We start from the raw sequence: 19869 nt of genomic DNA on the forward strand, positions 1-19869 counted from the left end.
TCAACTGCACACTTCAAGAACTTCCTGCTAAATAAGTGTGAGTAGACAATTGTTGGTGTAAGGGGTAAGACAATAATCAGACTTGTATAGGCTTGCAGATGCAATTGTTAGCCTGCTGAAACAATTACCAGAGCATTGTTTCGACAAAAAATCATTACCTAGTGTAACATGGTGTGTTACATTATGCAATTGGTATACTTTATTTGATTAGCCTACCAGGTATCGCAGATGTTAAAAAACGTATTTTTGACTCATGTTTGTAATCTTTTTTTCCATAACTTCCAATTGAATCTCAAAGTTGAAATTTATACTGAAGTTTGATATCATAAAGGTCTATTAACTGTGAAATTTTCAGATATTTATCTGGTCCTCCAACAAAGTATTGCAGGCCACAAAATGGAAAAACTAAAAAACATTTTTTAAAATAGTGCTTTTTTACGTGTAAGCTGCTCACCATTGACACTCTATAAAAAGTAGCTATACCATACAGCATAACAGCAAAACAAATATTAAAGCTGATAAATTAATCTTTCTTTGGAAAGCTACTGTTCAAAAATTGTGTTTCTTAATTAGACTGATAGCTTTGAACTATTAAAAATATATTAAAGAATACATTCAGCTAAGCAATAATGATGTTAATTTGTAGCCCAGAGTGAGTTGTAATAAATGCATTTTATCTGAAAGGGTTACGACAATCCATTTCTGAATAATTGTGAAAAATGTAGATGCTTGCAAATACAAAAAAACAGCATGTGGCCTGGAACAAATATGGCCGCCATTTCAAAATAATAAACAATAATTTTTTTAAAAAAATATTTGTATGATTACTAAACATTGGGGAATTCAGCCAGCAAATATAAAATTTTTCTGAGATGGTCAAGCAACCACTGCTGGACCACTTGGTATGGATTGACCCATAGGTCAGTCATGCACTACAAAAAAGGAAACAGCTACCCAGGTAGCAGAGCACTTTTGGAGTGCACATGGGAGCTTTTCAGCAAGTAGAAAGCTCTGAGATATTTGGCGAGACATGGAACCTATATTGGAAAAACAGAACAGGCACCATAAATGGGAGAGTGTTCATTGTAGTTGACAGAAATACTGTCTCTATTGATGCTGAATCTGAGTGTGACACTGAAGTTATCTGGTCGTATACAATGAGGTCCAGGTGGAAATCAAATTAATTGTTGGATGTTTTTACCAGTCATCCGTTTCCACAGTGGCAGTTTTAGTCATTCGAAGAAAGTCTACGGTTAGTAATGTAGAATACCCAGATCATACAATATTAGTTGGAGGTGACTTTAACCTACCAAGTATAAACTGGGACATTCATTGATTCAGTGCATGGAGTAGAGAAAAATGGTACTGCCAAGTACTTACGAACACTTTTTCTGAAAATTGTCTTGAGCAGCTAGTCAACAGCACACGTGCAGTGGAAATATTTTAGACCTTGCTGCTTTAGCAGGTATGACATTATTGACAATGTCAGTAGAGGGACAGGATTAGTGAGCATGATATCATAGTGACTATTGTTACTAAAGTTAATAAATCAGTCAAAAAGGACAGGAGAGTATCTCTTCTAGAGAGAACAGATAAGCAGCAGTTAACATCTCACTTGGACAGTGAATTGGCATTATTTAGTTCTAGTATGTTGCATGTAGAGGAATTATGATCAAATTTTAAATGGATTATCAATTGTGCTCTGGAGAAGTATGTGCCTAGTAAGTGGATTACAGACAGGAAAGATTCGTGAATCTGTGAAAAGATCTATGTTCGAAGCATACAGCTACAGCTGTCATATCTTATGAAAGATCTGTCAAAGAAGTCGAGAAAATTCTGGTCCTGTCCCACGTCAAATTGCTAAGCAGGTCTAAAATTTCTATTCAATCACTCGTTGTCAAGTCTGTTGTGTCAGTAGAAGATAGCAAAAGGAAAGTTGAAGTTTTAAATTAAGTATTTAAGAAATTTGAGCAGGGGAATCATATAAATATGCCATCATTTGACCATCACTCAGACTCAGTTACAGATGACATAGTAATAGGTAGCGTTGACATAGAGAAACAACTGAAAGAGTTGAAAACAAATAAATCATCAGGTCCGGACAGAAACCCAGTTTCGTTTTACAAAGAATACTCTGTAGCATTTGCCTCCTACTTAGCTTGCATTTATTGTGAATCACTCATCCACTACAAAGTTCCAAGTGACTGGGAAAAAGTGCAGGTGAGACCTATATATAAGAAGGGTAAAAGAACAGACCTGTAGAATTACAGACCAATATCCTTAGCACTGGTGTGCTGCAGAACTCTTGGACTTATTTTCAATTCAAATACAATAAATTTCCTTCAGACAGAAAAGCTGTTCATGAATCAGCACTGCTTTAGAAACTTGGCTTGCCCTTTTCTCACAATATACTATGAACTATGGATTAAGTTCAACAGACAGATTCTATATTTATTGATTTCCAAAATGCGTTTGACCTGATGCCCCACTGCAGACCGTTCTCAAAGGTGGAATAGGTTTCCAGATACGTAAGTGGCTCAAAGACTTCTTAAGTAGCAGAACCTAATATGTTGTCATCGATGGTAAATGTTTATCAGGGACAAGGGTACCATCAGGAGTACCCCAGGGATGTGTGACAGGACCATTATTATTTTCTATATACATAAATGATCTGGCAGGTAGGTTGGGCAGCAATTCACAGCTGTTTGCTGATGACGCTGTGGTGTACAGGAAAGTGTCATCGTCGAGTGTTTGTGGAAAGATACAAAATGACTTGGACAAAATTTTTAGTGGTTGTGATGAATGACAGCTAGTTTTAAATGTAGAGAAATGTAAGTTAATGCAGATGAGTAGGAAAAACAAACCTGTAATGTTCGAATATAGCATTAGGACTGTTCTCCTTGACACAGTCATGTCGTTCAAACATCTGGGCATGATGTTGCAAAGTGATATGAAATGGAACAAGCTTGTAAGGACTATACAAGAGAAGGGGAATTGCTCAACTTTAGTTTATGGGCAGAATTTTGGGAAAGTGTGGTTCAGCTGTAAAGGAGACCACATACAGAACACTACAGTGCAACCTATTCTTGAGTACTGCTTGAGTGTTTGGGATCCCCACCAGGTAGGATTAAAGGAAGACACCAATGCATTTCAGACACAGGGTTCTAGTTTTGTTACTGGTAGATTTGAACAGCATTCAGGTATCAGGGAGATGCTTCGGGAACTGAAATGGGAATCTCTGGAGGGAAGGTGATATTCTTTTTGAGCAACACTATTGAAAAACTTTAGAGAACCGTCATTGGAAGCTGACTGCAGGATACTCCTACTGCCAACGTACATTTCGCACAAGGATCATGAAGATATGATAAGATAAATTAGGGCTCATACGGAGGCATTTAGACAGTAGTTTTTCTCTTGTTCCATTTTGAGTGAAGCTGGAAAGTAGTGGTACAGGGTACCCTCCAACACACAATGTACAGTGGCTTGCAGGGTATGTTCATTTAGATGTAGATTTTATGCTGAGGTATTTGAAATTAAATTTCTAATAAGCTTTCACAGACTGTCCATCGTAGTGCTACAAATATTGATGGTAACACTGATGTCTTCCCCACATTAATTCTGTCAGGTAAATATTTATAAATCTTTCCTTCAATATATTTACATTAGCTTTATTCCAAAATAGTCACCCAGTTTTGTTTGTTTTCTGTTTCATGTAGAGTTTGTGAGATTATGACTGCATAGTATTTCTCTTTAGACAGTGACTTGCTGTGCTGGTCATCGTGACATACTAGCTTACAGCCAGCGACCATGAGAAAATGGGATTTGTGTTGTCTCGAGCCTTGATGCACACTGTTGTACTGTTGTTGTGGTCTTCAGTCCAGCAACTGGTTTGATGCAGCTCTCCATGCTACTCTATCCTGTGCACACCCCTTCATATTCGAGTAACTGCTGCAACCTCCTTTCTTTCTGTATCTGTTTACTCTATTCATCTCTTGGTCTCCCTCTACAATTTTTACCCTCCATGCCTCCAATATCAAATTGATGATCCCTTGATACCTCAGAATGTGCCCTACCAACCGATCCCTTCTTGTAGTCAAGTTGTGCCACCAATTCCTCTTCTCCCCAGTTCTATTCAGTACCTCCTCAATAGTTACATGATCTATCCATCTAATCTTCAGCATTCTTCTGTAGCACCACATTTCGAAAGCTTCTATTCTCTTCTTGTCTAAAATATTTCACTTCCGTACATGGATATACTCCATACAAATACTTTCAGAAAAGACTTCCTGACACTTAAAGCAATACTCAATGTTAACAAATTTCTCTTCTTCAGAAACACTTTTCTTGCCATTGCCAGTCTACATTTTATATCCTCTCTACTTCGACCATCATCAGTTATTTTGCTCCCCAAATAGCAAAACTCCTTTACTACTTTAAGTGTCTCATTTCCTAATCTAATTCCCTCAGCATCACCTGATTTACCGGTAATTCGCCTACATTCGATTATCCTTGTTTTGCTTTTGTTGATATTCATCTTATATCCTCCTTTCAAGACACTGTCCATTCCGTTCAGCTGCTCTTCCAGGTCGTTTGCTGCCTCTGACAGTATTACAATGTCATCAGCAAACCTCAAAGTTTTTATTTCTTCATCATGGATTTTAATTCCAACTACAAATTTTTCTTCTGTTTCCTTTACTACTTGCTCAATATATACGCTGAATAATGTAAGGGATAGGCTACAACACTGTCTCACTCCCTTCTCAACCACTGCTTCCCTTTCACACTCCTTGACTCTTATAACTACCATCTGGTTTCTGTACAAACTATAGATAGCCTTTCGCTCCCTGTATTTTACCCATGCCACAGTCAGAATTTGAAAGAAAGTATTCCAGTCAGAATCATCGAAAAGCTTTCTCTAAGTCTACAAACCCTAGAAATGTAAGTGTGCCTTTACTTAACCTATCTTCTAAGATAAGTCCTAGAGCAGTATTGCCTCGTGTGTTCCCAACATTTATATGGAATCCAAACTGATCCTCCCCAAGATCGGCTTCTACCAGTTTTTCCATTAGTCTGTAAAGAACTCGTGTTAGTATTGTGCAACAATGACTTATTAAACTGACAGCTCAGTAATTTTCACACCTGTCAACACCTGCTTTCTTTGGGATTGGAATTATCATATTCTTCTTGAAGTCTGAGGGTATTTCGCCTGTCTCATACATTTTGCTCACCACGTGGTAGAGTTTTGTCAGGACTGGCTCTCCCAAGGCTATCAGTAGTTCTAATGGAATGTTGTCTACTCCTGGGGCCTTGTTTCGACTGAGGTCTTTCAGTGCCCTGTCAAATTCTTAATGTAGTATCATATCTGCCATTTCATCTTCATCTACATCCTCTGCCATTTCCATAATATTGCCCTCAAGTACATCACTATCGTATGGACCCTCTATATACTCCTTCCACCTTTCTGCTTTCCTTTCTATGCTTAGGACTGGTTTTCGATCTGAGCTCTTGATATTCATACAGGTGGTTCTCTTTCCTCCAAAGGTTTCTAATTTTCCTGTAGGCAGTAACTATCTAACCCCTAGTGATATATGCCTCTACATCCTCACACTTGTCCTCTAGCCGTCCCTGCTTAGCCATTTTGCACTTCCTATCACTCTCATTTTTGAGACTTTGTTGTGCTAATAAGATAAATAACTAAATGAAAACACTGTAATAAAGCTAAGTATTTAATGCTGGTTAAGTGCCCAGTAAAATTATGAGCTGGCTGACAGCAGACATGGTCTGTTCATATTGATGATATTTTTATTGTTTACTGTTGTAGATACCCTTAGCACCATGTGTGTAACACATAGCACTTTCTACAAATAAATGGTGTTTTAAGCATTAAACAAAGTGTTTTGTATTCAGCCCACTCAAGATCAAATTATTAACTCAAGCATTACCGATTAGAGAAATTAAACCAATGGAGGTGTTACTTCGGATTCCATTGGCAAAATGCGAAAACCATGAACTTCAAATCTGAAAAATACACACCATGAATATAATGAAGTAAATTAATTACTATGAGAGTAAAATCAACATTAATCATTATTTTAAATGATGGTTTTGGTATCATTCACCTCTTATTTGTGTTATGCAATAATGCAGCAGTATTCTACTATAATAAGAATAAACATAAGTATCTCATAACCTCACTTACAACAAAAAGACTCGATACCCTTCTTGCTTTGAACTTTCTTTTATTATCTTTGGGGCACGAGCATTATAATCAATCCTGATAGACATACAGCATCAGAAGAAATTGTAAATATGATATTTAACACAAAAGTGCAAAATTTTTATGGTCAAGATAGAGCGATCCAGATGCTTGAAGCTGAAGAATTTATACTAGTCATTGATAACACCTGGATAGCAATAATTTCTAGATGAACAAACTGACAACAATTTGAAATGGAAAGAAAAAATTCTCGAGTTGTTCAATCAACTCAGCTTCCAAAATTTCAGAGGGAAATAATATTTTAAGTTAACATAGTTTATTTCCCCTCAATAATATCCTGCAATATTATATTCTGGGCAAACTTATTTTTATGATCAGTCATTTCTATTTGGTGTGTTCTGGATGTTAATGGGTGTCACAGCAACGTCAATCTATTACTGGTCACTAGATGTTTTCATTACTGGATTATTGCTTTGAACTTAAATGTGCACAAAGGTAGGCTGTTTTTCAGTTTACAGTAATATGGAAGAAGTGACCCATACGTTGAGGCAGAGAACAGTTTGGCTAAAATGCTCTTACAGTGTTCCATGGATTTTCCATTGTGTGCTGCTGTCGGCAATTCATTGTTGTTGTTGTTTGTAGCCAATCAGGTGGTAGTACATGGCAGCCAACGAGAATCTCTCAATCTAATGACTTGTTTCAGCGGAAGATATGAATTGATTACTTTTGTTTTCAACATGAAGAGTGCAAGATCAACAATTATTGATTCAGTTGTTCTGTATTATAAGACTTGTTGGTGATTTTTGTATTTACTTCTTGCATTGTATATTTCTTGGCATCTGACATGATTCCTTGGCCTAGTATTTCGTATTCCAATGTTATAGTTTTGTTGAAACTTGGTGACGCCAATTAACATGACTACATGACTGAAGTAAAATTGGCTGTGGTGACTGACTGATGCACAGAGTACCCTGATGATCCTTACACAAACTTCATTGCGTGTTTTCAGAAGGCCCCAATTTCCATGGTGGTGGCTATACCGGAACCTAAGAGGACAGTTTAGATTTTACAGAACATTCTGTTTCATACAACAGCATTCTGCACAATTATTCCATTAACGTGCCACATACTTTCATACATTTGACAGCACGACATTTATTGAAAGCTATTTGCTCATTGGGTCCACCATCTTGTCTTATCATTCATCTCTTGATCCGTCATGTCCATTTCCCCTCATTCACCACACCAATAGGCATCAACTGCAGTATGCAAGAGAAAAGCTGTGGTACACTGTAAGGTGCACTTTTACTGATATTTTGATTCCCTCTGTAAAAGGGTGATTAGAAACATGAGCTATCGCCACCTGTGTGTTGACTGAAGTAACGTGTGGTATTCTTTCCCAATATTGATTGGTGCTTGTTAGCTACATAGAAATGATGATGCTCCCAGAAAACAAGTGAGGACAGATATGTCAGTATGCAAGAAATATGATAGAGAGAAAGATAATAGCATATGTGAAAGGAAGCTACTGTTGATGTAGAGCTGCAGACTGCTTGGTGTTCAATGTTCTCTGGTTTGAAAGAAGCACTAATCGTGTATTAGTCAGCGAGAAAAGGTTTAACTAGAAACACAGCAACATCTGCAAAATTACTGAATAATACAGTACTTGAAAGCCAGCAAGTGTGACAGTAAGCAGACTAACTTGGAGACACTGCTGAAGAATGTGTGAAATTCTGTGAATGGGCGGTAGTGTGATCAGGCAGAACAAAGGGATACAAGTTGGTGAATTTAAAGTAAGATGAGGACTTTTTTGTAGAAATAAGCATTTTTAAGTCTGTTGCTTTGCATGAGCAAGTATGTCGAGTTGATTATTTAAATATATTTAAATATGGAGGGCCACATAATAAGAGCACGACTCTGAAAATGTACAGCTGTCAGTTAAAGTATTTTGCCCATTTTATGATGAATAACATAACAACTGACTGAGCAACCACCACCTTTGATCTATATGAAGGATGACTGAAATACATATCCACTTGCTTTATTAAACTAAACATTATTTAGCACCAAACACCCATTTTGTAAATGGTCAGCAAGCAATCATATTTAAATATGAATCACTCTGGACAGCGCTTATTCCAATTCACTTCTCACGTTTACTGTACAAATGATACATGGAACACTGTACACTAAACTGAAAACTTCATAAAATGACATAGCCTTCCTGATTTGTCAGATCATGACAGACCTGAGCTTTCTAAGAACAGCTTCTGGGTCATTTGAAAGCTTCTTTCTTCTCTTCCAAATTGTAGAGACGCTGCTGTTAAATCAAACAGAGCTCTCTACGAACTACTTACGGGTCACTTGGAAGCTTCTATTACTATCTATGTGATTTCTTCTCTTGCAAACTGCAAAGACTCTCCTGCTACCTCCTTTGGAGAAAAGCCTCATTGGATTGGATTCAATAAAGAAAGATTACTGATATACAAGTGTTTGAATTATGGCACAGCAACTCCAATAACTTACGAGATGTTTTAAAAATCATACTGCAGTGGACATTTCACAAAGATATAGTCCTTTTTTGAGAACTAAAAGCACCAGTTAGTAGAGCTAGCACAGGTGAAGTTTGAGTTTCTCACTACTTCATACAAGAGTCTCTCAAAGCATACAATTAGTGGCACATCTTGTGTGAATGAACAGCACAAATCTGGAAAAGCTCTTACAGCCACCAATTAAGAGACTAATTCTGAGAAAGTATATGGTACAAGGAAATAGCAAACAAATAATGAAACATGCTGTTCAAAGCAGTTGTCAGACAAACCTGTGGCTAGCATGAGGCAGACATCCAACCGGAACTAAAACATAGCTTGCATATAGACTCAACTGCAACTTTACAAGTCACGTTTAAGGATGGTTGGTAACTTACCTACCTTGAAACATTGCGAAATAAAATTCATATAGTACTGAGTCTTGTGGTACTGATCCAGAACTTTTTTCATATTTTCCCTCTCTTTCAAGCTTTTCTTCATATACTTTAATTCTTCATTTCTTCTCCTGCATTCATTCTTAAGCTTCTCATTTTCCTGTAACACAATACAATGGTACATCTGTTACACTCCTACTGGTACTTAGAACACACTCGTTAAGCATTTTCATAGTAGCAAGCTAAAGAGACTAGTGTCTTCCTCTTCTTCTTAGTGGCTTTATTCCCATATCTTCACAGGGTTGGCACATTACTCTGGATCTGTCAGCGTCAGGGGCAGGGTACTCTCAAGTGCCGAAAGATGGTCAGGTGCCAAACTAAGAGACTAGTTTATCACCTGGCAACTACATGAAAGACACAGTTACGCTTCACCAGCTCTCAACCAAACTGCCACCTTTCAGCCTAAGCTTGAGCTAGACTAGACAGCAGTCTGTCACCCTACATGCATTGCAAAAAATATAAACACAGAAAAAGAGATTGTCAGTTTTCTGTTCTCCTCCTGTTAGCACATGTATGATGTCACATGCCTCATCATCGTGTCATGATACAAAATGTACATCTGGTATCAATTGACTCACATAATTTGTAAAAGGCTAACAAGGAAATAACAAATTAACAATGCCTACTGAAGGAATCAGCACAAATGACAAAACATCCACTCTGCTGTGGACCATTACCTTAAATAACCTTTCCTGACACGAAGCTTCACACCACGAATTGAACCCTGATCATCTTTCTTCTGATAGCTGTAATCAACCAAGAATTTTTTTAACAGAGCATGTGTGGAATTTGGAGATTTAGGAGCAAGCTCTAAAAAAAAAATGAAGCTTTGTGTCAGAGTGTTAAAATGTTCCCTGAAAACAGAAATTGTCCTGATCTGAGTTCCCGCCCAGCACATTGTTTTAATACAGTATGTCAAGAATACCATAAACTTCCATAAGCACATTACTTGATGAATGTTGAAGACCTATGTTCAGTTCCTTATCATATTGTTAGTCATTGTGTGTTGGCAGTTCATTTTTTTCTTTTTTTTTTTTGCATTTATAACATGTTTAATTTAAACAATATGTTTGAGATTGCATTCATAATTATTTCTCAACCACTCATTCAAATATCTTTACCTACATCTACACAAATAATCAGCAAGCCACGATACGGTGAATAGCAGAGTGTACCCTGACAACTGCTAATCGTTCCCTTTCCGTTTCAAATAGCAAATGGACTGAGGGGAAAGCTACTTTCTATAACATAGGGCAGTACGTGAAAGTAAAAATAAGTTAGCCTATGTCTACTATCTTAGTGAATTGTATAATTGTCATCAACATAATGAAGAAAGAGATTATGATTACTTTAGGAAAATACATACAATTTCTATCCTTCGGTTTTCCTGTATCAATTAACTGCTAGTATAGATATTATTTCTATACCTCTTAACTGTCATTACAAAACAGCGACAACGATAAACCAATGTGTATTCATTTGTCCTTTACACTTTACTCGAGGAGTGACAGGCCGTGTTTACGTCAATCACAATCCATTTAGCCACAGACATCAGTTGGTCTGATACACAGGTTTTTTGACCAATTGAGATATACAAAATTCAATAATAGTTACACTATGGGACCTCCCCTCCATTACTTCTTGTAGCTTTTGTATAATATTTGTACAGAATATGTATCAAACTAGTGATTAGAGTCTTGTCCTTTATCTAATATATGTTTTTTGTTGTTTTAGCTCTTACAGCAAAAACTGGGTTAAGTGTGGGACAAAAGTAGCCTGATGGCTATGCTACAAATCATTGTTACTACAGCAAACACAGTTTACAGATCTGTCTAAAATCTCCAAGGAACTCTGAAACAACAGAGCAGAATCAGTTCATAACATTACTTGGCTGACAGACTAACAGCAGCATTTCGCTATTCCACGTCTTTTACTGTTAAATAACACTGCTGTACAGTGTATTTCTATTCTTCTGGCTGCATTACAATCTGAAGTGATGTGTTGCAGGTCTAAACCCATTGACTATTACTATTTTGAAGCAAGCTCCACTTTCTAACTGTCTGCATAGGAACTGTGGTTTAGGCCTACTGTATGAAACACTGTTTTATTGTTACTGCGACCTCTGTCTACATGTGGAATGAGTCACTTTTACAATACTCATATACTTTCTCACTGGAAAAATTGGCAACAGGCTGAACATTTACAGAAGTTTTTAAGTTGCAGCTCTTTGCTCTCAGACACTGCTACTGTGTTACATTTATTTTTTCACATATTAAATTGTTCACATCACTGGATATGAGACCAAAGATTTTTATGGCTCAATACCCTCACTCTTTTCTATGCTACACTAAGGGTGAGTAATTGACAGTGTACATCATTTCTCCTTCTGGTGTTATGCTTATGAATATTACTTTGGTTTCCTAATTGTGACTCATTATTAACAATAAGGTTTACATTGGTGTAGATGCACTGTGAAGATGTCAATACTGTCAACTGTTTAATGAGCTGTCCACAAGAGCTTATAGTGGGCACACCACCTATTATTCATATTACATACTTGTGTGTAATTAAGAAAACGTTATTTCCCTTAATTGTTAAAACATAAATCATGCTCTCTCTTTCTATATGACAATTCCTACAATATGTAAATGATAAAATGGATGATAATAAATTGAAGTGTGTGACAATTTTTTTCCTTCAGTGACAAATTGCCCTAGAATATGAAATCATAAGACATTAATGAATGAAAACTGCAAAAGTGCACGTTACTGGTAGGCATTTAAGTCAACAATCACGAATACCCAGTAGCTACTATGAACTATCTGCCATCTGGTGCTCTGCTAATCCTCGATATTTTCGTATCAATCTTTTACAACTAGGACCTTTCCAGCTCTGGAAACGATATGTGGAGACAAATACCGACAAACCAACTACTGCTAAATGCCTTTAACTTACCTCCAACGCCGTATTCAGTTGAGCTTGAATTTTAATCATTTGCTTACTCGTATATTCTTCCATAAACCCGAGATAATCAACTGACAGCTGCGCCAATTTAAAAAGCTTCACAAAACTCGGATCCAATACCCTAACATCATATTCTGTTTCCAAACTGTAATTCGTTATGTTGAAAAGATTGGCTCGTATTGTAACTATATCTCTCTCTTGTACTACTCGGTCGATGTCGATCGCATCTGTAAAGAAGTATGAGCAAAACAGGCATAATTTGGAATCTAAATCATCAACTCCATTCATCTGATTATGTCACAAGACCCTTACTTATTTTATTCCAGTCAATACGTCCTTGCTTCAGACAAAAGTAAAAACCTGCGTCTCTTGCGATTTTGGCATAATATTCAGGTGTCCTAGAAACCTCATCCATCGTCAGTATTTCAGCTTTTAATATCATCTCTCTTATTTTGGCCTTTACGAAAGACGAAATAACCTTGCCATTATACAAAAGAGGTACATATCTATTCAATTGTACTGGTATATCATTGGTTTGTATCTTTTCTATTACGCTGAATAACACCTCAGCTATTAAATTATCTACAGCATACAACTTATTTAGTTATTAGACAATACACATTGAGTTCCTAACTTCATTCAAATTGGCGTCCACCTCGAAATGCCACTAATCGATATAACTCGATTACCGACGTGTGTGTCCCACTTGAAATATCCATCTGGTGCTGACTGAAGACGCGAAGAATGCGTTGTACACATATCTTTGTAGTCGTTGATATATTTAATTTTATTTTAAACATTAATACAGTTCAGTGACCGACTTGAATATTATGAATACTTTTGTACTGCCTAATTTGATGTTTATCTTAAGAAGTGCACTCACTGTGAGTGCCAAACAACAGACACAGGTTTACATCGACTGTAATATTTGAAATGACGTTGTCACTACGAAAAATTTTCTAGCTTCAAAAGAAAGATGATTACTTCTTTAATGGATCAGTCTGGTCCCAATTCTTTTAAGATTTTTTTTCATATTCGTAGACGTCATTCACTTCAATAATGTTGCGGTGGAGAACAATTAATGAACAAGATTGTTACTTTACGTGACACAGTAAGGTGTTGTTTATTGATGTGACATCTCTTCGCTCCACTAGAGATATGTTTCCGCCTTTGTATATTTACAGTTTGGTTGTTATGGCAACAGTAGTAATATCGTAGCTACAGCAAACTAAGCACTAAATTACGCCGCTTCGGGAAACTGATATTCCGGTTGTTTCACAAAACTCACTTTTATATACATTATAACATTTCGTCTTTCAAAATGCTAAGGAGTATGCCTCTACCCTTCCTTCCAGGATTTACATTCACTAACACGGTAAGTCATATTACGTACAATTTTCACGATTGGTCTCGTCAGTTGCATCTAGAACGATCACTGCTACTACCGATACTAGTAGTAGTAGTAGCAGTAGTTGCGTTTACTTTGAAAACGTAATCTACGCACTCATTCGAAACAAAATATTTTCAGATTGGGCAGACTAGATTTCATAAACCACATCATTTCGAACTCTACAACAAACTCCCGATTTTATCGGTTAGAGAAAAGCCTGGAATAGGAGGAGAATCTGTAACAAAATCAGAATCAGAAAAGCGCATAAATCTACCAAAGCCAGCTGAAGCTCCAGAACTTCCGGCATGGATTGCATATGACAAACAGGTAACGTAGTTTAAGATATTTCCAATTTTCCTTGCACTTGATATGTAATGTTATTTCTTACTGAATCATCCGACTTGACACGAGCAACGTTTGCCACCCTCTACTACGGAAACAGCGGGGAAAGGGTACTAAAGATCTTACCGCTTGACTTAAAACAGTTTTAATATTTGATATTTACCAAGTGTGGTAAGTAACAGTGACGAAATCCCTCCCTCATGGCAAGTGGTATGTAGTATTTACTGTAAATTTGTAGTGATTCAGTTGGTCCACAGCTTAAGAAATCAGCGAGTATTCTTGATAATACGAAGTTATCCAGATTGTGAAAAATCCTAAGACATGCTATGGTACTAACGATATCCTTACGCAAGAATTCAGTGTTGTTCTGGAAGAGGTCCAGTGCTTTACCGAGTGGCTGGCGAGAGGCCCCCATGAAGGGTGCACGCACAATAGGAGCGCAAAAGCTGACCAAAAAACAAACAAGTCAGAAAGTCGATTTAAGAATCAATCGGGAGAGGTACCCGATGTTCGTCTATTCTGTGTGCAACAATAGCGGGTTGATTCGTGCAAACAGCACCCTAAGAAATCTACTTACATAGCTCGCTCAGGTGCAATAGCGGAGTTCTTGCTACTGCCTCGTTACGGTATTACAGGATCTCAATGGCTTGTGACTGGAGCGAGACGCGACGATGGCAGAAACAAGAAAAATAGGTAAAAGGGGTATGTAATTTATCCTCCTCCAGACAATATATTTGTTGCCCCTGAGTTGTAGGTGGTACGATCTACTGGATAAATAAAGAAAGATCGAAGAATAAATCTTCTGTGACTGACAATAACGTTACAGGAGCTGTTATACTTTGATTACAATAATCAAATAATTTTGCGATTGATGTTTCAGCGAGTGAAGTGGCACCAACGTCGCCGTCACCGAATTATTATTACTGCTTTCTTCTATTCTTTTTATGCCAGTATGGTAGTGATTCTGTTATATGAGGTGGTTTGCAGATGTGATGTATGTATTTACACTTTTCAGTGCTTTGAGTGCTCACAGTAGCTTATTCTACAAATTTACAGGTATTCTAACCTCCTCCCCTCAACCCCTCCAGAGCCATGAGGTCGATTTTTTTCTAATTTTTTTGTTTTTTTTTTGGGGGGGGGGAGGGGGGGAGAGCGAGAAGTGGGCATGATGTCTTAAGGTTCGTTCGAGTGAGGTTATCACAACCGAGTGCGATAGTTTTCAAAACTGCCTCTATTGCGCATGCGCAGTCTCGCGATCGTTTCGACAGTTCGATCCCTTAAGGTTTCCACGGACGCGTATTTCGCGTTTTTTGTTGCCTGACTACCAGTAGCGCTAGTTGACACCTGTGCTGTCTTGGCATTGCACAAATGTTTATGCTTTAAATAATGATACAGTGCACCGGGTACATATTTTTTTCATACTTAGCCTTACGCATTTCGAGAATTCATTCTCATCGTCAATCGAAAATATTTGCGTAAGTATTTTGTGTGCTTATGTTTTTGGATGGGGTCCGCCTTAAGCAAAACACAATTTTGTTTTTTGTCCCAAACATGTTTCAGTGCAGTTGCAGCATCATCAGTGGGTTTTTTTATTTTATGGCTGTTAAACATAAGGAATGTTCTTTACTGTTTATATACATGTCAGTAGTACTTTTTAAATTGTAGTTACAGATTTTTGAAGAGCACGTAGAATTATGTACTTTTACCTTCTTACCACATAGTGTGGTTTTCCCGCTGTACTACATTTTTACGATGTCTGTTTTTCTTTAAAGTTTGTCATCTGCAACCATATACAACTTAATATAGACAAAACATTTACGCAAAAATTACGATTTCTAAATTGTTGTGGCTATCTCTGAAATTAATTAATTTTATGTGAATAATTTTGTGTGTGTGTGTCTACTTATTGTTTTTATTTGTGTTTCTGTGATTTTTTTACTGTATTCATTATAACATGAAATATATCATAGATTTGGGACCAAAAACAAAATTGTGCTTTGCTAAAGGCGGACCCCATCCAAAAACGTGTGTATGGTTGAAGCAAACACAGACAAAAGAGCTTCAACCTCAAGATGATTTTGTGGGCTGTTTGTCAATTTTGCCAATTTATTTGTTTCCCAATTAGATCCTTTTTTTTAAAAAAAAAAAAAAAGGCCATCTGGTTGGGAAATTTAAGATCTGCTTGCTAGTGGGAGATTTAGTCTTTTTAAAACATTATCTGGCTGAATTCTAGTCTTTCTAATATTATATTCTTCGAAAAGTTTATTTTGTTCGTTCTAGTTCATTTCAGTATGCTCAACAGGTTATAGAAGAAATTACTTTCTTGTAACTGCTTATACTATAAAATCTGTTAAACATAAAACGTTCGTTCGAAAGGCTGCTTTCTGGCTACCGCGCATGCGCAGAGCGGAAGTCTCGTTCGAAGCGCGTCTGGTCCCAAATTTGGCTACTTGAAGTGGGGCGCCAGCTGTTTGAAGAGCAACTGGCAAGTAGCATCAAGTAGCCAAATGCTACCTGAGGAAAATTTTCTGGTTCTGTCAAGCTGTCAGTTTCGCGCATGCGTGTAATTAAGTGGTTTGTAGTCAGGGTACGTGGCAGCGTTTTTCCAATTGTTTTTCAATTGCCGAACTATTTCTGTATCTACGATAATTGCAAGGTAAGCACTTTATTTGTTCTTATGTTTTATTTTTATTTATTGTTATAAAGTCACCTGTAGAAGTTCAGCTGTTCGTCACTCGGTGACAGTCGATCAGTAAAATGCGTTTGAAAAGGCCAGACGCGAAGCACGGGCTCTTGACGTCAACGTTGATCCGTATGCGCAGTAGCGCCTGTTTGCTGGTTCTTCAAGTAGGTTCCTGGCAACTCTTCGAACGAACCTAAGCTTAATTGCTACAGTTACTCGGCAATGTAAATAACGAGTGCAAGAAGTATTTAAGTACAGAACTCTCATACTTTATTTTTGTAAAATTATTTTAAATGTAAGAAAAACTGAAGTGGTAATGCATGATACGTTATAATATTTCTATTATATATTCCTACTGTCGAGGACCGAGCAGCTGGACGAAACGCAAACTGCTTGTTATTATCCAGTTATTGTCGAGTTCGAGTCAGAAGTGGCTGTGCTTAGTGCTTGTTCTTCTCGTCATAGTGATTGATTATAGTCCTGTTAAAATGGGTAAACTTAAACCTCAATGCACCCAAAAGTTTAGGGAAGAATGGTTAAAAAAACCGAAATTTGTGCAATGGTTATCACAATCTTTAGGAGATAACACAAAGGCATTCTGTAAAGAGCGTCACTGTTATGTAAGAGCTCGGTTAGCAGATATAGAAAATCATGCAGAAAAAAAACATAAATCTGCAGTTTCTTCCTTTTCCTCCCAAAGACAGACAAAAAGTTCATTTTAAACCAGTTCAGGATTCCATACAACGTTACGAAGCTGAAGGGTCACTCGCCCTCTGTATGTCTGCACATTGTGCTATAATGTCCTGTGATGAGTTAGGAGAAATGTGTAAAAAAAGGTTCAAAGAAAGTCTTATTGCAAGTCAGATTAAGTTACGTCGTACAACGTGTAGTGCTAATGTCAAGAATGTTCTTGGGCCCTATTTTACGAACGGTCTGAGAAGTGATGTTGATGGTGGTATGTTCAGTACTTTAGTGTCACTAAACTTCTAGCAATGGCTATAATTTATCATAGTAAAACATCTCACAAGAAGATAATTTAGATTTAAAGAAATTGCAGGAAATAGGAACAGAAGCACTTTAGAGGGAGATTCTGCATTTGGTACTTATAAGGTGTGTCTCTCGTTCTATGCAGTTGGCAACCTCTGCAGCAACTGCTGAATGTCTCCCAAGAAATTTGGACTTTTTGATTAGGGAAACTTACAACTGATTTTCTCGATCTTCTTCATGACAGCTCTTTTACCACCAGATTTTCTCAGTCCTAAATGATGGGGAGGAGCCACTGAAAATCTCCCACACTTGTGACTCAATATGGTTATCTATTGAACATTCAGTATGTGGAATAATTCATCAATGGCTCGAGTTAAAAACTCGTTTTGAAATTGTTAGGCAAAGAGAAAAATGCTACACAGCTGGACTGCTCTATTTGATGTTCAGTGACAAACTTAATTTAGTAAATTCGCTATTTTTGAAACCTATCCTTTCAAGTCTTCAGAGAGTCAATAAGGAGTTCGAGTCAAATGTTATGGATCCATGCAAGTTATTAGATGACCTGGTAATTCTTATTCAATCTCTTCTTAAGCAAGTTGTCATTCCCAACTATCCAATTCAGAGAAAATATTTTGACAATGATTTCGAAAATCTAGATCCAATGCCATACCTTGGATACCTGTTTGAAAAAAAATTCAGAAATTAGAAACAAAATAACCGAAGGTGAAGAAAAAAAATATTAGAGAAAGATGTGTAAAATTTGTTTCTTCACTTGTTAAACAATTACAGCAAAGATTGCCTGATAATATTGAAGTATTGAGGAAATTATCTCTTCTTGCAGTTTCAAAGAGGCTTGTAGCGGTAAAAGAACCCTTAAATCCCCTGTTAGAAAGCTCTCACTTGGATAATGATACAATTACAGCAATTGAATTACAGTGGCAAAAAATGACCGTCGGCCAATGGGATAATGTTAACAGTTCTGTCGTTTCTGGCGTGAGGCTTTCAGTTACCATGATGCCAGTGCTGAAAATCCTTTTAGAACTTGCAGAATTTGCGTTATCTAGGCTCATATTTTCTTGGTCCAACGGCGAGGTCGTAAGAATATTCAGCCATTTGAATCTCGTCAAAACGAAGATAAGGAATCGAATGCGTACAGATATGGTAAATGCCATATTAGAGATTCATGCAAGTCTTCGCGGAAAGAATCAGTGCAGCCATAATTACAAATTTCCTGAGTCAGTTCTCAGAACAATTGGGACAACTGAAGCATATAAATCGAGACCATCAGCTTCTACTGCACCTTCTCTTTTCCATAAGGACGATGGCGATAATGATGTAGACGATGTTCTTATCCAGATTTAGGTAAGTTTAGTAAGAAATATGTTATTTGTGTAGTGTATATCTCGAGTGAGTGGCGTTTCATTGTCATTTCTATGCTTCTGAATAAAAATTTAAACTCTAGTTCTTTTAAGGCATTTTTTAGTCTTTTTTACTCTCAATCTGGTTGGAAAAGGTTGTATACTGTTGGCAACACTGCTGTTTGTATGTGTGTTGTGCTCTCTTACACTGTATTGTACCGTCTTTTTGAAGTTAAGATACCGTACTGTGCCAATTGTATTAAGCAGAAAAACGAACTTTGTGAAATTTCACAAACAGTATGAATGATGGTTTTCGTGTGTCTTTTTTCTGCTTGATGGAGATGGCACAGTGTCTTATATCGACAAAGAGACGGCTACAGTGGAAGACAGGCAGCACAACACACACGTACATATGTAAATATTTGATCATGACGATGAGAAATTCTCGAAATGCGTCGTGCAGAGCACGAAAAAACACGTAAGTGGTGCAATGTTTCATTACCATATTTAAAGAATTAACGACAATTGAAGGATTTCCAAAAACATCGATTATGACGAACGAAATTGAATCAAACGTTTCCGCTTTTCACTTGTGGTCGGCACTTCTTGGAGAACCAGTGATATAAAGTGTTAACTGATGACGTTCTTCATTATTCCTGACACCACTTTCCTCATCAACATCCTGTTTTCCTTCACATATTTTGCTTATATGCATATGGTGAAAAAATTTGATCAGCTTGCCTCATTGGTTTTGGTAACACAAATTTTATTGCTGATTCGCAATACATAGCAGATAATTAGTATCAGTGTTAATAAACAACAAGATAGTAAGTGCCGAAGCATTAAAAGTGTCAGACATTATCTAACTCGAAGAAAAATTATCATTGGTGGGGAGTGACCGCAATGTGTTCACTGATGAGGAATGTGGTATACAGCTTAATTTCA

General features: G+C 37.1%; 3 protein-coding genes across 3 annotated transcripts in view; 2 read left to right on the forward strand and 1 right to left on the reverse strand.

Annotated features, from left to right (window-relative positions):
* LOC124595660 (dihydrofolate reductase-like) overlaps nt 1-11011 on the forward strand; it is a 35770-nt gene extending 24759 nt beyond the window's left edge. The window contains exon 3 of the mRNA XM_047134504.1: nt 10935-11011. Within this exon, the coding sequence (XP_046990460.1) occupies nt 10935-10975 (41 nt within the window). The 3' untranslated portion in view covers nt 10976-11011. The remainder of the gene's footprint in view (nt 1-10934) is intronic.
* LOC124595659 (zinc finger protein DZIP1) overlaps nt 1-12818 on the reverse strand; it is a 282685-nt gene extending 269867 nt beyond the window's left edge. The window contains exons 1-3 of the mRNA XM_047134501.1: nt 12477-12818; nt 12156-12391; nt 9148-9300 (exon numbers count right to left, since the gene is read on the reverse strand). Coding sequence (XP_046990457.1) covers nt 9148-9300; nt 12156-12391; nt 12477-12606 — 519 coding nt within the window. The 5' untranslated portion in view covers nt 12607-12818. The remainder of the gene's footprint in view (nt 1-9147; nt 9301-12155; nt 12392-12476) is intronic.
* A 679-nt stretch (nt 12819-13497) lies between these two features.
* LOC124593823 (EF-hand domain-containing family member C2-like) overlaps nt 13498-19869 on the forward strand; it is a 264643-nt gene continuing 258271 nt past the window's right edge. The window contains exons 1-2 of the mRNA XM_047132172.1: nt 13498-13539; nt 13693-13881. Of these exons, the coding sequence (XP_046988128.1) occupies nt 13498-13539; nt 13693-13881 (231 nt within the window). The remainder of the gene's footprint in view (nt 13540-13692; nt 13882-19869) is intronic.

This window comes from Schistocerca americana, chromosome 2 (assembly GCF_021461395.2).
Source record: "Schistocerca americana isolate TAMUIC-IGC-003095 chromosome 2, iqSchAmer2.1, whole genome shotgun sequence".
NCBI lineage: Eukaryota > Metazoa > Arthropoda > Insecta > Orthoptera > Acrididae > Schistocerca > Schistocerca americana.